The 21,102-nt window shown below is 46.5% G+C and overlaps 2 protein-coding genes across 14 annotated transcripts in view; both read right to left on the reverse strand.

The window, feature by feature from the left end:
* Positions 1–774: 774 nt before the first annotated feature.
* Positions 775–17,553, reverse strand: PRKAG3 (protein kinase AMP-activated non-catalytic subunit gamma 3). Of its 12 annotated transcripts, none has more exons than XR_015946035.1 (13): positions 17,108–17,536; positions 15,354–15,393; positions 13,712–14,364; positions 12,269–12,350; positions 11,899–11,957; positions 11,626–11,671; positions 9,810–9,864; positions 8,811–8,937; positions 7,931–8,096; positions 7,229–7,266; positions 6,349–6,495; positions 4,979–5,160; positions 775–1,853 (listed from the first exon to the last, which is right to left on the reverse strand). XR_015946035.1 is itself a non-coding variant. In XM_035127135.3 (13 exons), the coding sequence occupies exons 1-13, from the start codon at positions 17,144–17,146 to the stop codon at positions 1,831–1,833; spliced, it is 1,569 nt and encodes a 522-aa protein (XP_034983026.2). In that variant the 5' UTR covers positions 17,147–17,535; the 3' UTR covers positions 775–1,830. The 12 variants fall into 12 exon arrangements, 5 of the variants coding, with proteins under 5 accessions (XP_034983026.2, XP_088508944.1, XP_034983016.2 ...); XM_035127135.3 differs by having other exon boundaries at positions 5,067–5,160; positions 17,108–17,535; XR_015946050.1 differs by lacking the exon at positions 15,354–15,393 and having other exon boundaries at positions 17,108–17,553.
* The window catches only part of TTLL4 (tubulin tyrosine ligase like 4), a 35,315-nt gene continuing 29,466 nt past the window's right edge, over positions 15,254–21,102 (reverse strand). Inside the window, exon 20 of one of the 2 annotated variants that reach the window (XM_088652728.1) lies at positions 15,254–15,393. The gene's annotated coding sequence lies outside the window, so the exon portion shown is untranslated. Of the gene's footprint in view, positions 15,394–18,309; positions 18,514–21,102 lie in introns of those variants that run through there. The other variant, XM_088652731.1, reaches the window with a different exon arrangement.

Genomic DNA, 21,102 nt, shown 5'->3' on the forward strand with positions numbered 1-21,102 from the left:
GAGTGGAAGGAGCTGTAGCGTGAACTTCTTTTCCAATGCGTGAGTCAACCTTACTCCAGTGGCTGGGAACTGTGCTTCTAAATGCTCAGTGAAATCCCTCTAATCGGTGCTGAGTGCCTTAAAGGCATGGTCAACAGCAGGGAATTGGGTGTGGATGAGGATGCTTTCAAAGGGTGTTTTGAATTTTCGGATCCCCATTAAAATTCCATTGTGGGTTTTTCTTTCATAAATATATTTGAAAAGACTTGAACAAGAAGATCCTAATAGCCTAATAATAAAGACACTCTATTATCAATCTATCATAATAAAAACTATAACATCAGTATGTGACAGTCTTGCTATTTATCATTCAAATAAGTCCATCCTCTCCCCTTCCCCTACCTTTAAATGTGCCCTTGCTAGTTGCTTTTTTTCTTCCTGGAGCAGCGAGCAGCCAATCTGGTGCCCTCCAGATGTTTTGGACCACAATTACAATCACCGGCCATGCTGGGTGGAGCTGATGACAGTTTTAATCCAAAACATCTGCAGAGCCCCCTATTGGCTGCCCCCTGTCCTGGAGTTGCATTGCTCCTTCTGTGAAACGTAATAGCATCACCAACTGGCCACTGAACATGTGGCCTCCAGTGGGTAAAATAGCTCTACCTGTCTCAGAGTGGGATACGAGATGGGTGTTGAAAGAAAAGGTGTAACTATCCTCAGCAACTTTCTACTTTCTACCTGGAATATTCAAGTAACTTGTGCATACAAACAAAGGTAATCATGCTTGTTTGCATATAGCCTGTGTCTTAATATGAAAGTTTATTTCAAAGAACATGAACACAACAACAAGAAGAGAAACTGCATGCTGTGAGACCCTCTCCACTAAGTCTGCTGGAAAAATGCTACCTGCCTCCTAGCAAATCCTTCTATTGCTGCTAGGGGGACTTAATAGTCAAAAGCCTTGGTTTTTACTGAAGAGGAAAGATTGCAAGTCACTTGTTGTTGTTATAGGAAAATGGTGGACTGAGCTAGGCTTTTTCTACCATCTCTTAAAGTTGACAGAAAATGACCCTATAATGTTCTGTAATAGGATAAAATACATTTGAAAGAATTTCCATGAATTTCAGAACTCCCAGTTCCCTCTTAAATTATTTTTCTCCAGCTTAGCTCATGTCAGCCTCACACCTTGTTGCTGGTTCAGGAACAATGGAAAATCACAACAATACAAATAATGCAAAAGCCTGCTAAGTGCTTAGTCCTGTGTTGGAAGCAACCTGCCTTTTCTCCAAAGCAGCAGGGTCTAATGCGGAAATCCTTTCTCCCTCTTGAAGTCATGGAGCCAAACCACTTTTATCGTAGTCTACCTTCCTCTTGTGTGTGTCATGGGCCTTCTTGAGTATCCGTAAGTCTGGAGCAGTAGCAGTTGCCTCGGTTCAGTCAAAAACATCTGCTAGAGGCCTTGAAACAGGGTGGATTTTTGTGCATGATAACACGTCCTACAGTCAGCAGGGGATAGAAAAAGACAAGCAACAGGTGCAAATGTTCAACCAGGGCCAGCTTTCTCTCCATCTGTAGCACGGCTGCTTGTATAACACTCTAGCAGATTTCGGCGGTTGAAAAATCTATTTACAGTTCTGCAGTTCAGATCCTCCTTTCTTATCGCTTCTCTCACCTCTTTCTGCATCATGGGAAGGAGGAGGAACTCGCAGCCAAAGCACCAATGTTGCCTGTTAGGAAGAAATCTCTCTCTCTTTCTTTCATGGGCTGGAAAGCCCCACCTTACCCTCATGTGTCATAGATGCCCTGGAGGTAACCCAAAGTGCTGGGTGGCAAGTGTGGCCTTTAATGGCATCAGATTGAATACCGGTCGATGCCTGTGGAAGGGAATGAAGAAAGTTAATACCATATTGGCAGAAGGATCCTGCCCTATGCTTCTCCCTCTTTGTTGTCTGATGGGCATGATTCTGTTGGGAAGCAGCTGTTTCCTTCCATGAACTACATATCCCAGAGGATAAATCCTGTCCCCCAAGCTGGCCTGCTGGGAAGAATCGCTGCAGTCATAGGCACAGGCCAGGCTGTGCCTCCTATAGCAAACCCCTGGCCTAGAGAACGTGCAGAAGCCTCATTGGATGCACTGGCCTCCTCTCTAAAAAGAAAAGTTCCCAAATGGGGTGATCAGTAAAGTTTCTAAAAGTTCAAAACCTCTTGCTTACAGTTAGAGGCTTTTGATGATCAGAGGCTAGTTGGTGCATGGTCTCTCTTCTTCTCCACCCCAGCCCTTATGGTTCTTAGGTAGTCCCATGGTTGCAATTATCAGAGAGGGGTGTTCTGCTTAAAAGCAGTTGCATTGCTCAAGCTGAGCAAGTTTGGCCCTGAAAGCTATATACAGGGGAAGACTGCCTGAGAATCATAGGGAAGCTGCTCTGAGCTTTAGTGTTTTACCCACTGGTGTTACATGCTTATTAAATTTCATGTGCTGCATCATAAACTAGATAATCGGGAGCCAAAACCAGTCAGCTGAGTGGCAATCCTAAAAGTAACTCAGCCAGAAGTTAGGTGCAGATGGAACTTGTCTGCAGTTTCTTAGCTGCCTTTCAACCATTGTACTGGGAGGGAGGGGTGAGGTCCTAACAGGGCTGTTCTGCAGCCAAAAAAAAGGCTTAGAATTTTGTCTAAGCACCTCTATCTCATTGAGTTCTTCTGCAGTGAATTATACTTGAGGCAACTTGCATTTCCTTATATCAGGCCCAGGAAGTGCATGGTCCTCCTAGATGTTGTCCTACTACACATCCCATACTGTTCCCCATGCTGGCTGAGGGCTGATCTGACCTGGGGAGTCCAACAACATCATGAGGACTGCACAGGTAAGCCACCCCCACTATGGCATGGTGGCTACAGGCGTCAACCAAAGGGATGCTACCCTACATAGACCACGTACAGATCCACCCCAGCTTGCGTACAAACATGTAGCACAGACGCAGCCGTACACACAGCTAGTTGCGGGAGGGTGGCAACACAGTGAACCAGGGAGCCCATGGCATCAGGCAAGAACAAGGGAGATCATTCAGACTCAAGCCCAGTGGAACAAGGCAACAAGAAGCCTTTTGGTGGCAGCCTGTGTACCTGTGGCCAGAGCGACTCCTGGGAGCCGTATCAGCCAGAATTGTGTGCTTTTGGGGGGAATTGAGTGTAAACACAAGAGGAAATGATAATGTGGTTGCTATAACAACTAATGGGTAGTCTAGGTTGTCAACCAGCCACGCAAGGCATGAGGCCGATCTACCCCACCCACCCTTTATAGCTTATGTCGGAGGAGAAGGTTCCTTAGCTCCTTTTTCTAGCTGCTGTGCTCATCCATCACTGAGATGTTCCTATGCAGGTGGAAGAGTGAGAGAGCTGAGGACACCCCCCGAAAACTTGTAGATAATGTAATAAAAGTAGCAGAAGCTGGATCCAGCAATAGTAAACTGCAATACTTTCCCCACTCCCCACAATGGTAAGGGTAGCCTTGTTGCAAGGCAGATTGCTGGGCCCTTTAGAGAGATTAAATATTAATTTAAATAAAACTAACTGGGAATGAAAAGAATGGAAGTAAGAGAAGAAGTGAATGTAAAAGGGAACAAGGAGAAGGGATTAAAGAAGCAGGCTGTTTCTGGCAGGGGAAAGTAGGATACAAGTTAAGTGTGAAAGGAGACGGGGAGAAGAAATGAGAGATTATGAAAAATACTTTTTTGAATGGCATGTGTTTTTGGGGGGGGCAGGGGTATGTACAGATAAAATGCTTTCTCCCCTTTTAGCCTCTAGCTCAGCAAATTCTGCCTATAATGGAGAGGCTGAGCCACAGTGGCTCCAGATCCAATGTCTATACTTAGCTTGAGGAAAACTGAACTATGGAACTCCTTGCCACAAGGAAACCACTCTGGCAGAGAATTTAGCAGGTTCCAGAAATGGATTAGAGACCAGTGAACAATTATGCCAGATGATTAGAATAAACTCTGCCTCCATTCACCACCATTCTGTTACTGGCTCTGCCATTTTGTGTCTGGTGGGCCTCTCAGGTAGAAAGCTTGAGAACTCCTGAGTTAGAAGTCAGATGTGAAAGACAGAAGAAGTCACAGGGGATGAGTAAAAATAGTTTACAAGGCATGGAAGGGGGGCAGGGGGAACTCTTCTGAGATACACAGTGGCTGAATTTCTGATGGGCAGCTTTGAAGTCACAGTTGAGCTTTCAGATAAAGGGGGGAATTGGGGGGGAACTGTGGCTGTGTGTGCGCTTTTTCTACTGAATACCATCTTTTTCCATTGCAACCTTTAAAGGCTAGGCTTGCCAGCTGACCTGACACTCTACTTGCCCCCAGGCTGTAACTGCCTCTGTGTCTTTAGCAACCACAACAGGTAAAGAAATCAGGCGAGGTGACTGTGTAGGGCATGGGAAGTAACATAACTCCCAGCTCATGTTACCCTGTGAACTGGTTGTTACGGGGAAAACCCAGTGATAAAATCTGTGCTAGGAAAATGCTATGTGAAAAGCAGGGTTTTATCATTGCAATTGGAAATGAATCTAACATGCATGCAACAAAACACTTCCAACAATTGGTGTGCCGTGTTAGCACCAAAAGATGTGAAAAAGAGTAAGGAGAAAATCCAAATGGATTAGAGGTGGAATGAGAAGCTGCTGATTTTAAAGGTTTAAGCACAGCTTTGGTGTATCAAGAGGCCTCTCTCCTGCCAGAAGCTGGAACCCTGCCTGTGTGTGTCTGAGCAGCCCCCCAATCGTAATAATAATTGCCACCCTGTGGACCTCTCATGAAGAGGTTCCTCCTACAAGGCTATGCTGTGTTTACGATCCATAGCATTGGCCTCCCTTCCAGGCTGGGTGTTTGGTTCTAGACAGACAGAAATACAGACCTGGCTTGGCCGGACGGACAAGAGAGACCCAGCAGCAAGGCAAAAACGAGCAGCAGGGCAGAGGCTAGAGAGGCCAAGGCATGGGGCCTACCTGAGCTGGAGAGAAGCGGAGGAAATGGAGGGTACAAATGGAGGAAGGATGGAGCGTCAGGCGGCTTAAGAGTTTAGGGCATCGATACCTGCAGGCGTGAGAACCAAGGCTTGGAGAATGTCAGAGAGGGACACGATCCCCCGCGGGGTTTTCTTCTCATCCACCAGAACCAGACGATGGACCTGCCAGATGAGTGAGCCACACACCATCATGAGTAAGAGTAACGGGATGAGCCAAAATGAGTGCTTGACATCCACAGGGCAAGAGTGGCAAACCTCAGAAACATTTCCCTTTGGTGGCATAATGCTATTCTTATTAACACCATCACCATCCTAGTACAGCAAGATAGCCAAGGGACAGGGCATTCTGGGAAAAGTTACAATTAAGAGTGGCAGGCAGGAAATTTAAAGCTGAGTGCTGCTGCACCACCTATTAGCCTTTAGTTGCAGAGGAGCAACTGTGCTGTACAGAAAATAAGTCTAGGGCTGCTTCCCACATTACAATTTTTTAAGCTATGTGTGTTTGCATATGGAAACACCCGTTTGCTTCTAGGATGGGAAATCTGTGACCCTCTAGGTGTTTTTGCTGAACTACATTTCCCTTCATCCCTGGCCATAGACCATGCTGGCTGGGGCTGATGGGAATTGTGGTCCCAATGCTTTGTGAAAGACCACAGATTCCCCATTGGTTCAGTAAATCATTACACGCAACAGATAGATGTTTCCAGCCATATGCATGAGACCCGTATGTGCAGCAGGGAGTCAGGACTTGCCATGGCTTCCTGCTGTATGGCAGCAAGCAGCTGTTTACTCTCATATAACATGTGAAGCAGCCTTTAGGTGTCCAGTTCTCATCAGCATCTGAAGATGGTTTCACTTACGTTGGGGACCACCCACCTGAGCAATCTACCTCTTCTGTCCGGGCTCTCTGCTTTCCCCACGGACGCCCTTTTTAAGTGATTCATTGGGAATAGCTTCTACCCTGGAGATGTCTCATGAGAATTATTTTGGGTGTTTTTGTTTTTTGCTTAAACAGTTGGAATACAGTATCCTTTTCCTAGGGCCTGTAAGCCGCTAGTGTGGACTTGTCTCTTCCATGAGTGTCATGGGGAAGAACAAGCTAGAGGTGGTTACTGCTGGAACACCTATGCCAATAGAGCAAAGTCAATTAGGGGACAGGATTAGAGGCTGACTGGATTAGAAAGTGTCACTGGGCATGACTTGAGAAAGCAGAAAGTAGAGACAGAAGAGGTTTAGGCTGAACATTTAACTCCTGAAGTCAGATTTTATGGACCTGGAGAGGTCAAGGTCTTGCCACAGAGTTAACTGTTACCTAAAGCTGCACATTCTTCCTGCTCCACGCTGGCATACCTGCTCCTTGGCGATGCGATCAATAATGTCTTCCATCGTTTCGTAAGGATGGCAGGTGAGCACCCCTTCCAGGCAGACTGAGCGCTGCTTCAGTGCTTCCCCCACAGTAATGTCCAGGTTGTTGTAGGACTTCTGGGCAGCCAAGTGCTAAGCAGAGACAATGAAATGAATTTGACGCGACCATGACAGATCATCCAGGCAAGGGCTTGGCATTACCAGAGAATAAAGCCACCCCAATCCCACTTTGCAAAGGTGGGAGAACTCTGGTTTTAATATCCAGGTAACTCTTGCTGAAACAAGGCTCAGTTGCTACCCACTGGTTTAATGCACCTTGTGACAACCACTTTGATAAATGGACCCTAATCCGCCATCAATTTAGAATCACAGCATTTGGAGACAATGTTCTCCTTTGCTTTTCACCCTATGTTTAAGAGGGAAACCGCTGCTGACTTCTCTGTCTAGAGCTAAAAAATAGTAGTGAAAATTTGTATCGCCACCTCAATCCCTTTAGATCAGGCATAGGCAACCTTGGCTCTCCAGATGTTTTGGAACTACAACTCCCATGATCCCTGACCACTGGCCCTGTTAGCTAGGGATCATGGGAGTTGTAGTTCCAAAACATCTGGAGAGCCAAGGTTGCCTATGCATGCTTTAGATAGATGGGAGTTCAGGAAACATTTGCGAGGGATACCCAAACACACGCACGCACACACACACACACTACCAAGTGATCTTCCCATCTTAAAATTTCAAACAGGTACTGCATCCCCTAGAGGCAAGACAGGGAAACATTCCATTTTCTTAGCTATGGCTATTTAAAAAATCCATTCTCCCGCCAACCAACTTCACATCTGCAAAAATGTGATTGTGCTGTACTTACAATCACATCAAAGCGAGAGTAGAGGCCAACTACCCTCCCTGTAAAGAGAAAGCGAGGGAAGCATTATAAGGGACTCGGTAGAGAAAACCCTCCCATTCACCCACCTCATAATGTAGCTATCACCCATTTTTTAAAGAAGTATTGATATATTTAATACATTCCAACTAAGCAAGTATTCCATATGTATTAATCAGAAAAATAATTAAGAAATACCCGATAAAAGAAAAAATCCACTCACAATAAAGTTTTGAATAGAGCTAGACACAGAGTATTATGCATTCATATTTTCATACATGTGAACACCACTTTTCCAGGCTTTTATCACATCTTGAAGTTTATGAGTTAACACATAGAAAGAGGGTTCCTGATTTTATGGCAGCGGGTGGAATTTACAAAAGTGACAAAATCTGGGAGATGGTGATTTAACACTATCTCTGCGGTGTTACATATAGCACAATGGTTCATTGGCTCAAGCAGGGTGGGTGGGATTCAATGTGGAACCCTGAAACGGTGCAAAAGCTACATCACGCGATGGCTCGGATTGTTTTGATAAATGTCACATAGGGTTTTTGGACTTTCTGGGCCCAAGAAAAAAAGTAGAGATTGAATTAGAAAGCTGATAACATATATGAGAGGGGTAAGGCTCACTGAAACTGCAAACATAGCGGTGAGAAGAGCAGAGGAGCTCCCCACAGCAAGTACCTTTTTCATTAACAACAGGCAATGCTGAGACTCTGCGGTCCACAAAAGTCTCCAAGGCTGTGTAGACAGGGGCTGACTCCAGGACCATGGCAACGTCACGGAAGGTGCCGATGCCCAGTTCCAGGATGGTTTTCTGCAGGAATCGTGGCTTTGGAAGCATGGCTCCCTGTGGTGAGAGAAGAGGAGGTTATTTTTCTCAGTGCATTATTTATGATGCTCCCCCTGCCCCACAATGGAAATGATGTGCATTCACACAATAATGTAATTAATTGCATTATTAAATTTGGCCACAGGGAACAGTGAGCTGGATAACATTTTTTGCAGAAGCTGAACTGCAGCAGAATGGAAATAGAGCTGCAGACAATGAATATGGGGCAAAAAGGAAAATGATACCTTTTTACATCCCTAGTGGAGCCTAACCTCTTACTCCTCTGTTCCAGCTGTAATCAAGCTGTAAATACACCGAGCTGCATTAGCTCACGTTCCTCTCCCACCCTTGTCTCCCAACTTCTACTGTTTCCCCAATTGTCTATTTTAGATCATGAGCATCTTGAGGGAAGTGGCCAGTCTATTTTTCCCTATGCAACTCTGCAAGGCACCACATACCCTGTTGGCTCTGTACCAATAAATAAATGAGAGCATCGGGCACTGAGCCAACATATGGCCCACTGAGACCAAAAAAATCTGGCTTGCCATCATCTATGCCAGGTGCCCCCAAACTCGGCCCTACAGATGTTTTGGGACTACAACTCCCATCATCCCTAGCCAAGAGGACCAGTGGTCAGGGATGATGGGAATTGTAGTCAAAAAACATCTGGAGGGCCGAGTTTGGGAATGCCTGATCTATGCCAAGAGGAATTTGGGGCCACCAGACACTCACGAAGATATGCAGGAACTTGAGGATACGTTTGTGGGTCAGAATGTGTAGGACGTTCCCTGAGATGGGCTCAATAACAGGCAGACGATGGATCTTGTGCTTAATCAAGGAATAAACAGCATCAAATAGGCTAGGAAAGGGAGAAACAAAAGGGCAATATGACATGCCTGGAGATTGGCTTTCTGTACCCAGGGAACTGTACCTATTTGCTGCTTCCTCTTTGGGCATCATGCAGCACAGCTGCTCTAAATGGAGTAGGTGATGTGAGACAGTGAGGGTTCCCCCAACCCTATTATGGACAAAGGCTCTGTGCATTCAGCTGTTCGACAGGCAGAAATGAACAAGTGACTTACCTTCCAAGTCCTGGACTGCAGAATCTGGGACCGGCAGCCGTGTGACACCGGAGGTTGTGTCGACGTAACTTCCGGTGTCGCTTTGCCCTTCTATGGGCACCCAAAATGGCCGCCGCCGGCTTCGAAAGTCGCTTGTACGCATGTCAGGAAGTGCGTCGACACAACTTCCGGTGTTGCTCCGCCCATCTATGGGCACCAAAAATGGCCGCTGCCGACACCGGAAGTCGCGTCTATGCACTTCTGGACATGCGTAGAGGCGACTTTTGAAGCCGCCGGTGACCATTTTTGGTGCCCATAGAAGGGCAAATCGGAAAGAAAAAAATGGCCGCCGGCAGGAGAAAATAACAGAGAAAAACGGGAGACAAAGTGATACAGGGGACCACCGGGAAAAGGTAAGTAAAAACGGGGGTTTCCCGGGGAAAACGGGGTACTTGGCAGCTATGACAAGTGAAGTGTTTTCCGGCAAGGAACTGATGAGTAAAACTTCACTCTTTTTATACTAACTCCCATGCAGTTGTTAAAAGTACAAGACTCTTTCCATCAAAGCTAGCCACACTATTATTATGTATTCATTAAAATTCTTTCCCACCTTTCCTGCCAAAGAGGACGGATCTGTGGGAGGAGTAAGCAAGCATCAGGAATGACTTACCTATCATTTGGGGAGATGAACACCAAGGGTTTGAAGAAACCTTGCAAATACACCTCTGGGGAGAAAGGAAAGCACCTGAATAGTATATGGAACCATTGCCCTAGGTAAGATGGGAGAACTACTACAGGTCAAGGACAAAGCTACTTCTGTGGGGGGAGGGGAATCTGGCAAAAGAGGTAAGTTGGGTTTCCAATCTGTTTAGATTGAAGGATGATGAGTTTCTTAGATTTTGGCATACAGTAGCGTGAGGTCACTATACTATGTGGTTAATCACTGCCAAGTTGAAGATTATTTACCATAACATCAACTGTCTTCCCATTTTATGTGCACTGAAAGCATCTCAGAAATTGGGGCAGTGATTCAATGTATAAAACTTTTTTAAAAATAATTTTTCCCCACTTTGAAGAGAGGCAGGGTACTATAGCTTGTTGTACTGAATCAGACCAATAGTCCACTTAGCCTAGCACTGATTGGCAGTCACCCTCCAGGGTTTCAGCTAGGGGGCATTTCCCCACCCAAACAGGAGATGCCAGGGTTTGAATCTCAGGTCATTTGCAAGCAGAGCATGTGCTCCACCACTGAGCATGCAAGCAGTGAGCAGATGGAGGAGGATCCTCCCTATGCCTTGCACCTTCCCCCTTGAGTCAGGGGCAGCCCACGTGGCGCCCTCCACATGTTGGCTTTCACCTGCCTTCATCCTTGACCATTGGGCCATGCTGGGTAAGGATGAAGAGAGTTGGATCAACACCTGGAAGGTATCACATTAGCTACCCCTCTTCTGTGTGGTTGTGCAGATCAAGCTCAAAGGGAGAGAGCAAGTAAAAACAACGCCAGGGACAGAAATGGGACAGGATCCAATGAGCTCACAGCAATGGGCTACAGCACACTGAATCTCATCAGAGTGCAGCAAAATAGCCTGTAGTGCAAGGAGGGTGAGCCTATGAGCCTCCAAATTGTTATTGGTCATCCTGGCAAGGGCTGATGGAGTCCATCAAAACCAGAAGTCACTGGTTTCCGATCCCTAGAGTACTGTAACCTAAACCATTTGCCTAGGGGCTGGGGTGGCCAATGGGCCCCAACTCCCATCAGCCCTAGCCAGCATGGCCAATGGGAGGGAATTATGGGAGCTGTTGTCCTTTAGATGTTGTTGGACTAAATCAAGGGTAGGCAGACTAAGGCCCGGGGGCCGGATCCAGCCCAATCACCTTCTAAATCCAGCCCATGGACGGTCCAGGAATCAGCGTGTTTTTACATGTGTAGAATGTGTGCTTTTCTTTAAAATGCATCTCTGGGTTATTTGTGGGGCATAGGAATTCGTTCTCTCCCCCCCCCCCCGAAAAAATATAGTATATAGTCCGGCCCCCCACAAGGTCTGAGAGGCAGGGGACCAGCCCCCTGCTGAAAAAGTTTGCTGACACCTGGACTAAATGCTGCCCGCACCTTGTCTAGAGGCAAGACTATCAAGTAGGAAGGGATCATAGAATCATAGAGTTGGAAGAGACCACGAGGGCCATCCAGTCAACCCCCTGCCAAGCAGGAAACACCATCAAAGCATTCTTGACATATGCCTGTCAAGCCTCTGCTTAAAGACCTCCAAAGAAGGAGACTCCAAGTTAAGCAAGGAACTGTTTAAATCAAGGCCAGAAGTAGGGAGACAGACATACGGTAAACAGACACAGACACACACACACACACACACACACACACACACACACACACACATGGTGCAATTCACCTTCTACTGCTGCCAATCAATTTAAAAGATGTTCAATAGCATCCATGCATACACTACTCCCCCTAGTGGTGCCCTCCTCACCTCTCCACGTTTCAATTTTGTGTTCCTCGATCTCATATATCTGAACCTAAAAACAGCACAAAATGATACTCGTGAGCATGGTGATGTCACCCACAAAAGGATAAGATAGAGTTCCAAGCAGCCCACACTTGTACTTTGAAGTCACGGGTCCTCATGCTTTGCTGTCACCCCTCTGGCCCTGCCCACCCCCCCTGCACATATTGGGAGGGAGATGCTGGAAGCTGGTTTGCTCCAGATCTTGCAAAGGCAATTGAGCAGGCCTGGAAAACTCACCAGAGGAGATCGGTAGTAGCGATGTAGGATGTTAATGAAGTCAGTGATAGTCAACATACCTGCAGTAAGAGAGAGAGTGGGGGAAAGAGGAAAAGGAAGTGAGTGGATACACACAGGTGTAGGTCTGGAGGAGCTGAAGCAACAGGCATGAAGGGCCTACCTTGTGCAGGCCCCAGTTTTCAGGACAGCAGATGGTTGAGCCTTTCCTTAATAAGGCACCTGCAGAATTCCTGCACACACCCATCCTTGCCTTCTTGACCATCCCTACAGTTTGAATGGCCAGCAGTAGTCCTCTGAAATCCCAGTTCACACTTCCTTTTGCCCAAAACCTGCTGTCCCGTGTTGCCCTCCTGAACGCAGCATCACTTACCCACAAAACACTGCTGCTTGTTGTCCCACAGAGGGGCAGCTCGCACCCCATTGGCGACCATGGCTAAGAAGGCCTTCTTAATCTGGGGACAGGAGGGGAAAAGAATAGGTCGGCCAGACAGGCAGTTGCTGTTCAATATTCCTGTCTATCTGCAGTTAGGAGTAGTCAATGTGTCTTTCAGGTCTTGTTGGGCTTCAGCCCCCATCATCCTTACCATTGGTCTGAGGCTGATGGGAATTGTAGTGCAACATCTGGAAGGCACCACACTGATCAGGCCAGATCTACAGGGTGAGGAAACAGCTGCATCCAGCCAAGGCGGCTTGGCAGGGGAAAATCCAGAAGTAATCGGCCACACTGCACTCCCTTGGACTCCAACTCTATGTAGCAATTATATTCTTCTGCTAGACTAGATATTATTAAACATCGTGGTTCAATTTTAGGGGGCAACAACCTTAGCCCTATTTTTTACCAAATGATGGGGCTTGGACTTTCTTCCTAGTTTGCTCTCTTCCCACAATTCTACCTCCTCCTAAATCACAGCTCTAGGAAGGTGATGAACTACAACAAATATGAGGGAAGATAAACTTGCAGCAGCAGGAATAACCTGATGAAACAGGTAGCATTGCTGCATCCAAAAAGTGAGCATCGATTTGATTAAATAATCCTTGCAGGAGGATTTGACTTCCTATATCCAGCTCTGCCAGTCGTAAGAAGAGTCCAAAGGCCCACCTAGTCCAGAATCCTGTTCTCACAGTAGCCATTCAAATGCATATTGAAGACCAACAGCACTCTCTCCACTAGTACTCCCAAATAGCAAGTATTCAGAGGCCTACTACCTCCTAACATGGAGGGAGAACACAGTCATTGCAGCTAGTAACCATTGATAGCTTTGTCCTCTATTAATTTCTACAGCTCCCCACCACACACACACACACACACACACACACACTGCCATAGCAGAAAGTCAAGTACCTGACAGATTAGGAAGGAAGTTGAAAACTGCTGAGTGTAGTGGTTATATTGGGGGGGGGGGGCAGACATGTACTAAAAGGACTATGCTGCTTCCAATTATTCCCAACCCTGTGTTATCTGAGCCACTCACATTCAAGCCTTTTGCACACTCCCATCTGCACCATTCCACCCTGTATTCTATTTTGAGAACTAGCTTTTCTTGAGTGCTGATAACAATTTTACTAGGAACATTGAGAGGGAGGGAGCAGAGCTGCTGACTTGAGCCTATTGGACTACTGTCCTGTCTTTGCTGGATGTTTCAGGGTTTGTAACAGGGACCGGGACTTCAACTCAGATCAGTTCCAACAGTATCTGGATTGCCACAGGTTCCCCACCCCGATTAATAAAGAAGTGAGCTTCCATTATCCCATTAAAATGACCAGCTTTCTATCCCCTTCCTTGACCCACAACAGCTCCCACTTTCCCCCTTACCTGCAAAGTTGTGTCAAACACTACCAGTTTGGAGCTGGTGGGAATGGCATCATAACAGTGGTGGCGCCGCATGAAATGCATGTAAGTCTCAGCATCTGGTCCCAGCAAATCAGTATCAGGACCAAACCCAAGAATTTCACAGTCGAGAGAAATGATGTCACCGTCGTCATCTTTGTTGCTCTCTTCTGGCTTGGTGACTTCTGATGCTGCTTTGACATCCACAACTGTGCCTTTGCTTTGCTGACCTGCATCTTTAGCATTCAGGGTGGGGGCACTGGCGTTCCGGCCCTTGTACCTGCCTCTTGGCATCACGTCCTCCTTGCCCCCTGGACCTGTTTGTCTCCTATCTGTCACTGTGGCCTGTGGTCCACCATAGTTGTCAGCTGTATCCAATTCTCTGGCCTCTGAATCTGCAGCCTTAATATCCGATTCTGTAGCAACGGCATCCACAGCTGTTACTTTGCCATCCCGATTTGCAGTCTTGGCATCTAGCCCAACAGCTTTGGGATCCCCGTTCATGGTCCTGCCATCTGACATCACATTCATCATGCTCAACTCTGTACCTTTGCCATCTGCAGCCAGGTCCTTGGCCTCTTGCCCTACAACCTTGGCTTCCAACGCTGATTCCTTAACATCCAGAGACAGGTTGGGGCCTAGTGGGTAAGGGGAGGCATTGCAAATCCAGACACCAAAAACTTCTTGGTAGGTGAAACATTTAAGTAATCTTGGCCCTTTTGACTGACACAACCTTCCCTCCTTCTCACTAAGCCTAAAGAAATGGTATCTTCTCACATAAACTGCAGGAACACGCATGCTGAGCTGAACAACCCGTGACTTGCACAGAGAACCAGCCAAAAGCTGCAGCAGTCACTCACCAACCCTGCCCCACAGAGCAAATCCAGTTAGTTGATTGTTGACATCCCTTGACAGGCAGCAACCCACACACTTCAGCCTAAGGTGAAGGCATTCGTTGATTTCAGTCAGGGCCTAAACTGACTTCTACAAATTTTACAGTAGAGGGGAAAGTGTAAGAGGGGCTAACTACTTGCTCTGAAAAAGTAGACCCGGTCAGGAGGGGGCTGTATATTTATTCACACATTTCTGTGGCAGTTGAATAGCTTCATTATCTTTATTGAGTGCCCTCACAACAACCCTGTGAGGTAGGTCACCATTATTCCCACCTGGCAGATAGAAAATGGAGGATGGACAATACTGGGCTTATCCAAGGAATCTAAGTATGAGCCCAGATTTTGAACTCAGGCCTCACATAATTCAATTTTGTAAGATGGCATTAGGATGGGTTTCACAGGTACTAGCAGAACTGGAACCATCCTTAAACAGGAAAGCAAAAAGTGAAATCTGGGTATAACTGAGATTTTCCAAGGCTAGAATGATAGGGGAGGCTGTGGTTTGGGTGGCTCGCAGCATGGCTCAAAAAGTGATGTATAACATCCCAAATTTAGTACACACAATCATGTTATGAATTAGCAGGTTTAGAAGCAGGCAATTAACTCAAAGCAGGCAATTAACACACAAAACTGTTCCCTGCAACACATGTCATGAGTCAGTCTGGCTGGCAGGCAGTGCTGTACTTGAATGTGGTCACTCCACCACCAGCAGGCAAAACCAGTGCACTACCCACCTGCTTCCTGAGGCTGGAGGCCATTGCTCAGTGGTGCTGCCTGGGAGTTGAGGAAAAATGGACAGAGTTAAAAAGTGGCCTCTGTGGTCCACATTAAATGTGCAAAAAAGTTCCGCTTTTAGGATCTGATAAGTGAGAGCTACAATTCTGCAGTGGACAGGGAACCTCACCTCAGACTCCACCCTAGGCCCTCAGTCCCCACAGTGCTACAAATCTAGTTCAAATTGAATGCTGGAGGGATAAAAAAAAACTTAGTGCTTCACATATTTTCTGCAGGCAGGGGCCATTTCCTTCATCCTCACATGGCTGCTGTTTATTGCCTTCAAGTTGCAGGCAGAGTTGTTTGCAGGGAATGTTAAGCATGTTGTGGGAAAGCAGATGTTTAAATCTTGGGTAGGATAATATGTCCTTTTTACATCATGGGGAAGAGGGTGGCTTAACCAGCTAATACCACAAGGGAATTAAGAAACAATGCCATGGTGGGAGAGGAGACCTCTAGTTCTAACAATCCCCAACAATCTTACCTATAGCTTCTCCAGTTAGTGCCCAAAGCTAGCGTCTGTAAGGACACTGCAGTAAAGCGTCTATTGTTAATGTGGAAGGGGTACACACAGATGTTCCAATAAAGCTGATTCAGGCTGCACCCAGTCAGACTGTGCATGACAGACAACATACTCAACCACAATGCATGCAAACTCAGACACAGGAGGAAACAAGAGCAGAGTGCAATCAGACACAGACATGCTGAGACATGGAACAAACCCCAGAAAGAGATTTGGTAGCCCACAATTTTCCTACCTCGAGCGACAGGAAGCAGAAACATGCCGGCTGACAAATATAATCAAGATAATCAACAATTTGTTTATTTAATTTATTTGTCAGTTGCTTTATCTTGTCCAGGGCAACCCAAAGCAACTTACAGCTAAACAATAAACAAACTAGACAATAAACCCCACACAGATACATTAAAATCAAGAGGGAAGAGAAATACTTTAAGAACATCCCACCCACCTCTAAGTTAAGGACCAAAGACCTGGTTTTGGAGGAAATAATATTAAGAAAGGCACTTGCAAGACAGCAAGAGAGCCATATAGGAATGGGATTCAGCTGCCAAGTTTCTCTCACCTCGTTTATGGCTGCACTATTTGCTTGATCGATTGATCAATTAAATAAGTTGATTAAAAAGGTGTCCTCAATTCAGCAGACAGATTTTTAAACAAATAACGCCACACGAAAAGCATTTTTTTCTGACACAGAGGGAGCCTGTTATGACGACACATGTTTGCATTCTATAAAAACACAAAGCGCGTGCGTTTCCCTCTTTGTCTTCAGAGCTTTTGTTTTTCTTCACCCGGACACTTGCGCGGGTCGCATTAATGCATAAGATTTATTTAAATGGGCAACAACAGACCGAGTCCAATTCCTAAACGTGAAATTGTTACGGACCAAGCACGCCTAGGAATCGCACCCGAAGGTGTGGGGGAGAAAACGCAGAGGGGCAAGGCAGCGCTCTGCACATGCTCGAAAGCTCCGTTCTTCACACTCAAGGGTGTCCCATGAGCTTGGGGACCACGTTCCGGGGCAAGTAAGCCCCGCTAGCCCCACTCCCCCCGGCAACCGAAAGCAGGAAGTGGTCTCGGCGTTGTTGCGCCAGGAAGTGCCCTCCGTCCGTGCTCCCCGGGTCCGGCCTGGCCAGCAGAAAGACACCCGCCTCGGGGAGGTTTTTCCGCCGGGCTCCTCGCCCCGCGCCTTACCTGCTCCAAGGCTGGTGCCGCCGCCGCCGCCCGCTCCATGCCGAGGCAGCTGCTATTTTCGAGCGCCTGGCCGGGGAGCCAGTCCGTGTCAGGAAGGCGGCGGGCCTGGCAGCAACACCCGGGTGCGCGCGGCGCCAGGAGGGGCCACCGCCTGCTGCCGCGCTGTGCGAAGAAGGGCCTTCCCGCCGCCGGGGGACTCAGGGCAGCGCGCGCGCCCTTCCCGAGAATGTGGAGGAGGAGCAGGGCATGCTGAGAGCGGAGCTCTCCCAGGCGCCGAGGGTTGCTCGGGCGAGTGATGCAGCGAAGAAAGCGGGCTCCGCTGCCGGGGGACGCGGCCTCTTGCTCGGGAAGCTTCGGGCAAAGCCTCCTGTTTGCCCTGTATACGCTGGAGGGCGGGGGGAGAGAGAGAGCGACTCGGCTCCGGCTGTAAATAAATCGCGGAATGTGCGAAGGGAGGAAGTCGGGGCACAGAAGAAGCCTGTGCGCGGTGGGACATGGTCTCGCGGGGTGGGAGGTGGGGTGAGGAGAGATGATGGAGGCTATTTGGGGGGGGGGAGCCCCTCCCGGGAGGAAGAAGCAAAGGGGTGAAACGCCAGTGATCGGCCGAGGCCAAGAGGAGCCGTTGTAGAGGTACAGTCCCTGGTGCAATGGGGACACTATAACCTGGCTCCCCAGGGCAGAGGCTGTTCCCGCTTGCAGTGGGCTGCTTTCTTTCAAAAGGCCCCTATGCCTTTAAAAGCTGAGAGGTAGGCAGACATTCAACTGGCGAAGTCGCCCCCACCCGCAAGGAGTGCTGATTGGAAAGCTATGCAACTTCCAACTGTTGCATTTAAAAAAAACACCAGCTATTGTAATACTGTATCCAGGATATAAGATGCAAATTGTAATTTTAATGGTTGAATCTTCCAGCCTTTTCCCCACCAGTCCCTCATATCCTTTTACCAACAAACTCATCCCCTTCCTATGTTCCAGCAGCAACATAATATTCCCAGTGTTATTTTTTAAAATGCTAGTTTGTCTTTACCAAAGCATCTGGAGAAAAGGAGCTCATATTTCCAAAAGTGTTTGGGCCATGATAACACTTTTAAAATAGGCCACTTTTTTCCTGGATGTTCACCTAGCCAACTCATTTATCTGATTACAGGTAGGTAGCCGTGTTGGTCTGGATCGAAGTAAAATAAAAAAATTCCTTCAGTAGCACCTTAAAGACCAACTAAGTTTTTATTTTGGTATGAGCTTTCGTGTGCATGCACACTTCTTCAGATACAGTGAAATGGAGTGTACTGCAGTTCTTCAGATACAGTGAAATGGAGTGTACTGCAGTTGCTTTGCGACCCTCATGAAGCAAAGCTCCCCTCCTGAAGCAAAGCAGCTTGTGATTCAGTAGTGCTTGATAGGCATGTTACCTGAAATGGGAGGAGAAAATGTAAAAGTGTGCATGCAATTACAATTTCAGTTGGCATCCTAGAAAATGCTAGTCTAGAATGGCACCATTACAAGATAATTCTAGACCCTGTTGCTTGTGGCTAGCAGCGGTCAGCAAACTTTTTCAGCAGGGGACCGGTCCACTGTCTCTCAGACCTTGTGGGGGGCTGGACTATATTTTGGAAAAAATGAATGAATGAATGAATTCCTATGCCCCACAAATAACCCAGATGCATTTTTAATAAAGCACACATTCTACTCATGTATAAACACCAGGCAGGCCCCACAAATAACCCAGAGATGCATTTTAAATAAAAGGGCACATTCTACTCATATAAAAACACGCAGATTCCTGGACAATCTGTGGGCTGGAATGAGAAGGCGATTGGTCCAGACCCGGCCCCTGGGCCTTCGGTTGCCTACCCATGGGCTAGCTATTACCAGGCACCTTTTTTATCTTTACAGGCAGTTCTGGTCCTGCCTCAGAGCCTTGATCTTGATGCAAGTGCTTGCTGTCTTCACCTCCCCATCTACACATACTAAACATAACCCAGTTGGGATTGGCCTCTCTTCCCCACTGTGGAGAATTCCTGGAGAATGAGTCAGGCTCCCAAAAAGAGAAAGTGGCTGTCCCCTCCCCTCTCAGTTTATCCCCACTACTTGTAGCCTGAACTCAGCAACAGAGGCCTTACTGGCTCTTGGCAAGAAAGGAATTGGTTACGGGTGCCCACTGCCACCAGAAAGCCAGCTGTGGTTGGTCAAAACTCCCAACACTTCAGGGGATAGATAACCTGTTCCTATCAAGATCATTTTCTCAACCTAGCAGGGGGAACCTTTGCTCCAAAAGGGAAAACATAAATATAAAAATTAAAAACATTACACTTTGCAAAGCAAGCAGTGTGGAGGAGACTGCTTTTCCTTTGCAGCCCAATAGCAACTGTGTGTGCTCTAGCAAAAAAAATTAAACTAACAGTAGGGTAATACCTTTATTGTGACCAAGAAAAGATGCAACAAAATGCAATATCCACTTTAAAATGGGTAAATTTTGCCCTATGTGGAAAAATAACACCAGGCAGTGTGTTGAGCAGCTTTTTCTTCAGAAAAAAGTAACTTTTTTTTTTTTTAAAAAAAAAGGCATTGTGGGAGATCAGCATACACACCAAAAATACAGGCTTGGTGGCAGATGATTTGCATGGTGGAGAAGACTTTGTTGGTTGCCAAAACAGATTTCAGGTTGCACCAAGGGCCCTTTGGTTACTAAAGAAAGAAGAGTTTGGATTGGATATCCTGCTTTATCACTACCCAAAGGAGTCTCAAAGCGGCTAACAGTCTCCTTTCCCCTCCTCCCCCACAACAAACACTCTGTGAGGTGAGTGGGGCTCAGAAACTTCAGAGAAGTGTGACTAGCCCAAGGTCACCCAGCAGTTGTATGTGGAGGAGCGGAGACGCGAACCCGGTTCCCCAGATTAAGAGTCTACCGCTCTTAACCACTACACCACACTGGCCTAAAGAAAACTCTGGTTGGCACACATCCACTGTAGTTCTTAGGAAAGTGTGTATATCGGTTAGTGGCCATCAAACAGCAAAAATTACTTACAGACCTTTAGTTTATATTATACTCACTTACCGGAGAGTGGCCGGTCTTGAAGAATTGCTAGATATGTTCTAGGCCTCTAAACCAACTTGCTTGCCTCAAGGTGCCCACCTCAAAAGCAATTACTCATATTTCAAGAAACTGTATAAAGGAGCTGGAGGACTTGATTAATGCTGCTCTACTCTTTGAAACCAAAGCAATTTCTCATTGTTTTATAGGGTGGCAGCAAAACAGAAAGCAAACCATAAGAGTATAGCTATGATACTTAAGATTGGAATGCATATGCTGCTTCTACACAAACTCTGCATAAGAGGTATGGTGACCATAGGAAGATAGTTATGGATTGCTGTACTTCAACAATATACCGAATAACGGTGGCTTTGCTAAAGTGCTCATATGAAATCAAGGTTTATTGAAAGCAAGGGCCATTTTTGAAACTTAGCTGGACATATTAAGCAGCAAGAAACTGCTTAATATTAAGCAGCAAGAAACTGGAGAGCTGTCAGATTTCTCAAACCTCACATTATTCTAAAATCTCACATAATTATCCAGATATGCCAGTAAACTATCTCTTGGATTTAAACTTATTGTTTAAACTGGCTTGTTTAAACTTATCTACTGCTGAGTCTGTAACATAAAGTAGCTGTTTTAAAGGAAGTGTGGCCACAAATCCTGGAGATTAGGAATCTAATTGACAGGATAGTTTTATGTGAATTATAGATTCTGTTTGGATATCTCTGAAAGACTGCAAGGTGGTGGTTTTTTGCTGTGCAATAGAAGATTAATTAGATTTGCCCACATGACATTATGGCAGCTTAAGCAAATCAGATATATTACAACTGCATATCTGCCTGGAATAGTACACACTATTCCTACCTCCCATGCTGAGCAAAAAAACCAAACCAGTTTTCCTTGCTTGCAGATCAAAAAAGCTATGATTTATGACAGACCCAGTTTTCATGCCATGCTAAGTCAA

This window comes from Zootoca vivipara, chromosome 1, assembly GCF_965207765.1.
Source record: "Zootoca vivipara chromosome 1, rZooViv2.hap1.1, whole genome shotgun sequence".
In the NCBI taxonomy this organism is placed as follows: domain Eukaryota; kingdom Metazoa; phylum Chordata; class Lepidosauria; order Squamata; family Lacertidae; genus Zootoca; species Zootoca vivipara.

Coding starts and splice junctions, on each gene's coding strand:
- PRKAG3 (XM_088652789.1), bottom strand. CDS start 14,524: ATGCGTGTTCCTGCAGTTTATGTGAGAAGATACCATTTCTTTAGGCTT. Junction 11,672..11,898: donor GCTACTACCGATCTCCTCTG/GTGAGTTTTCCA, acceptor TGCTGTTTTTAG/GTTCAGATATATGAGATCGA. Junction 7,267..7,930: donor GCCTGTTGTTAATGAAAAAG/GTACTTGCTGTG, acceptor TTCTCTTTACAG/GGAGGGTAGTTGGCCTCTAC.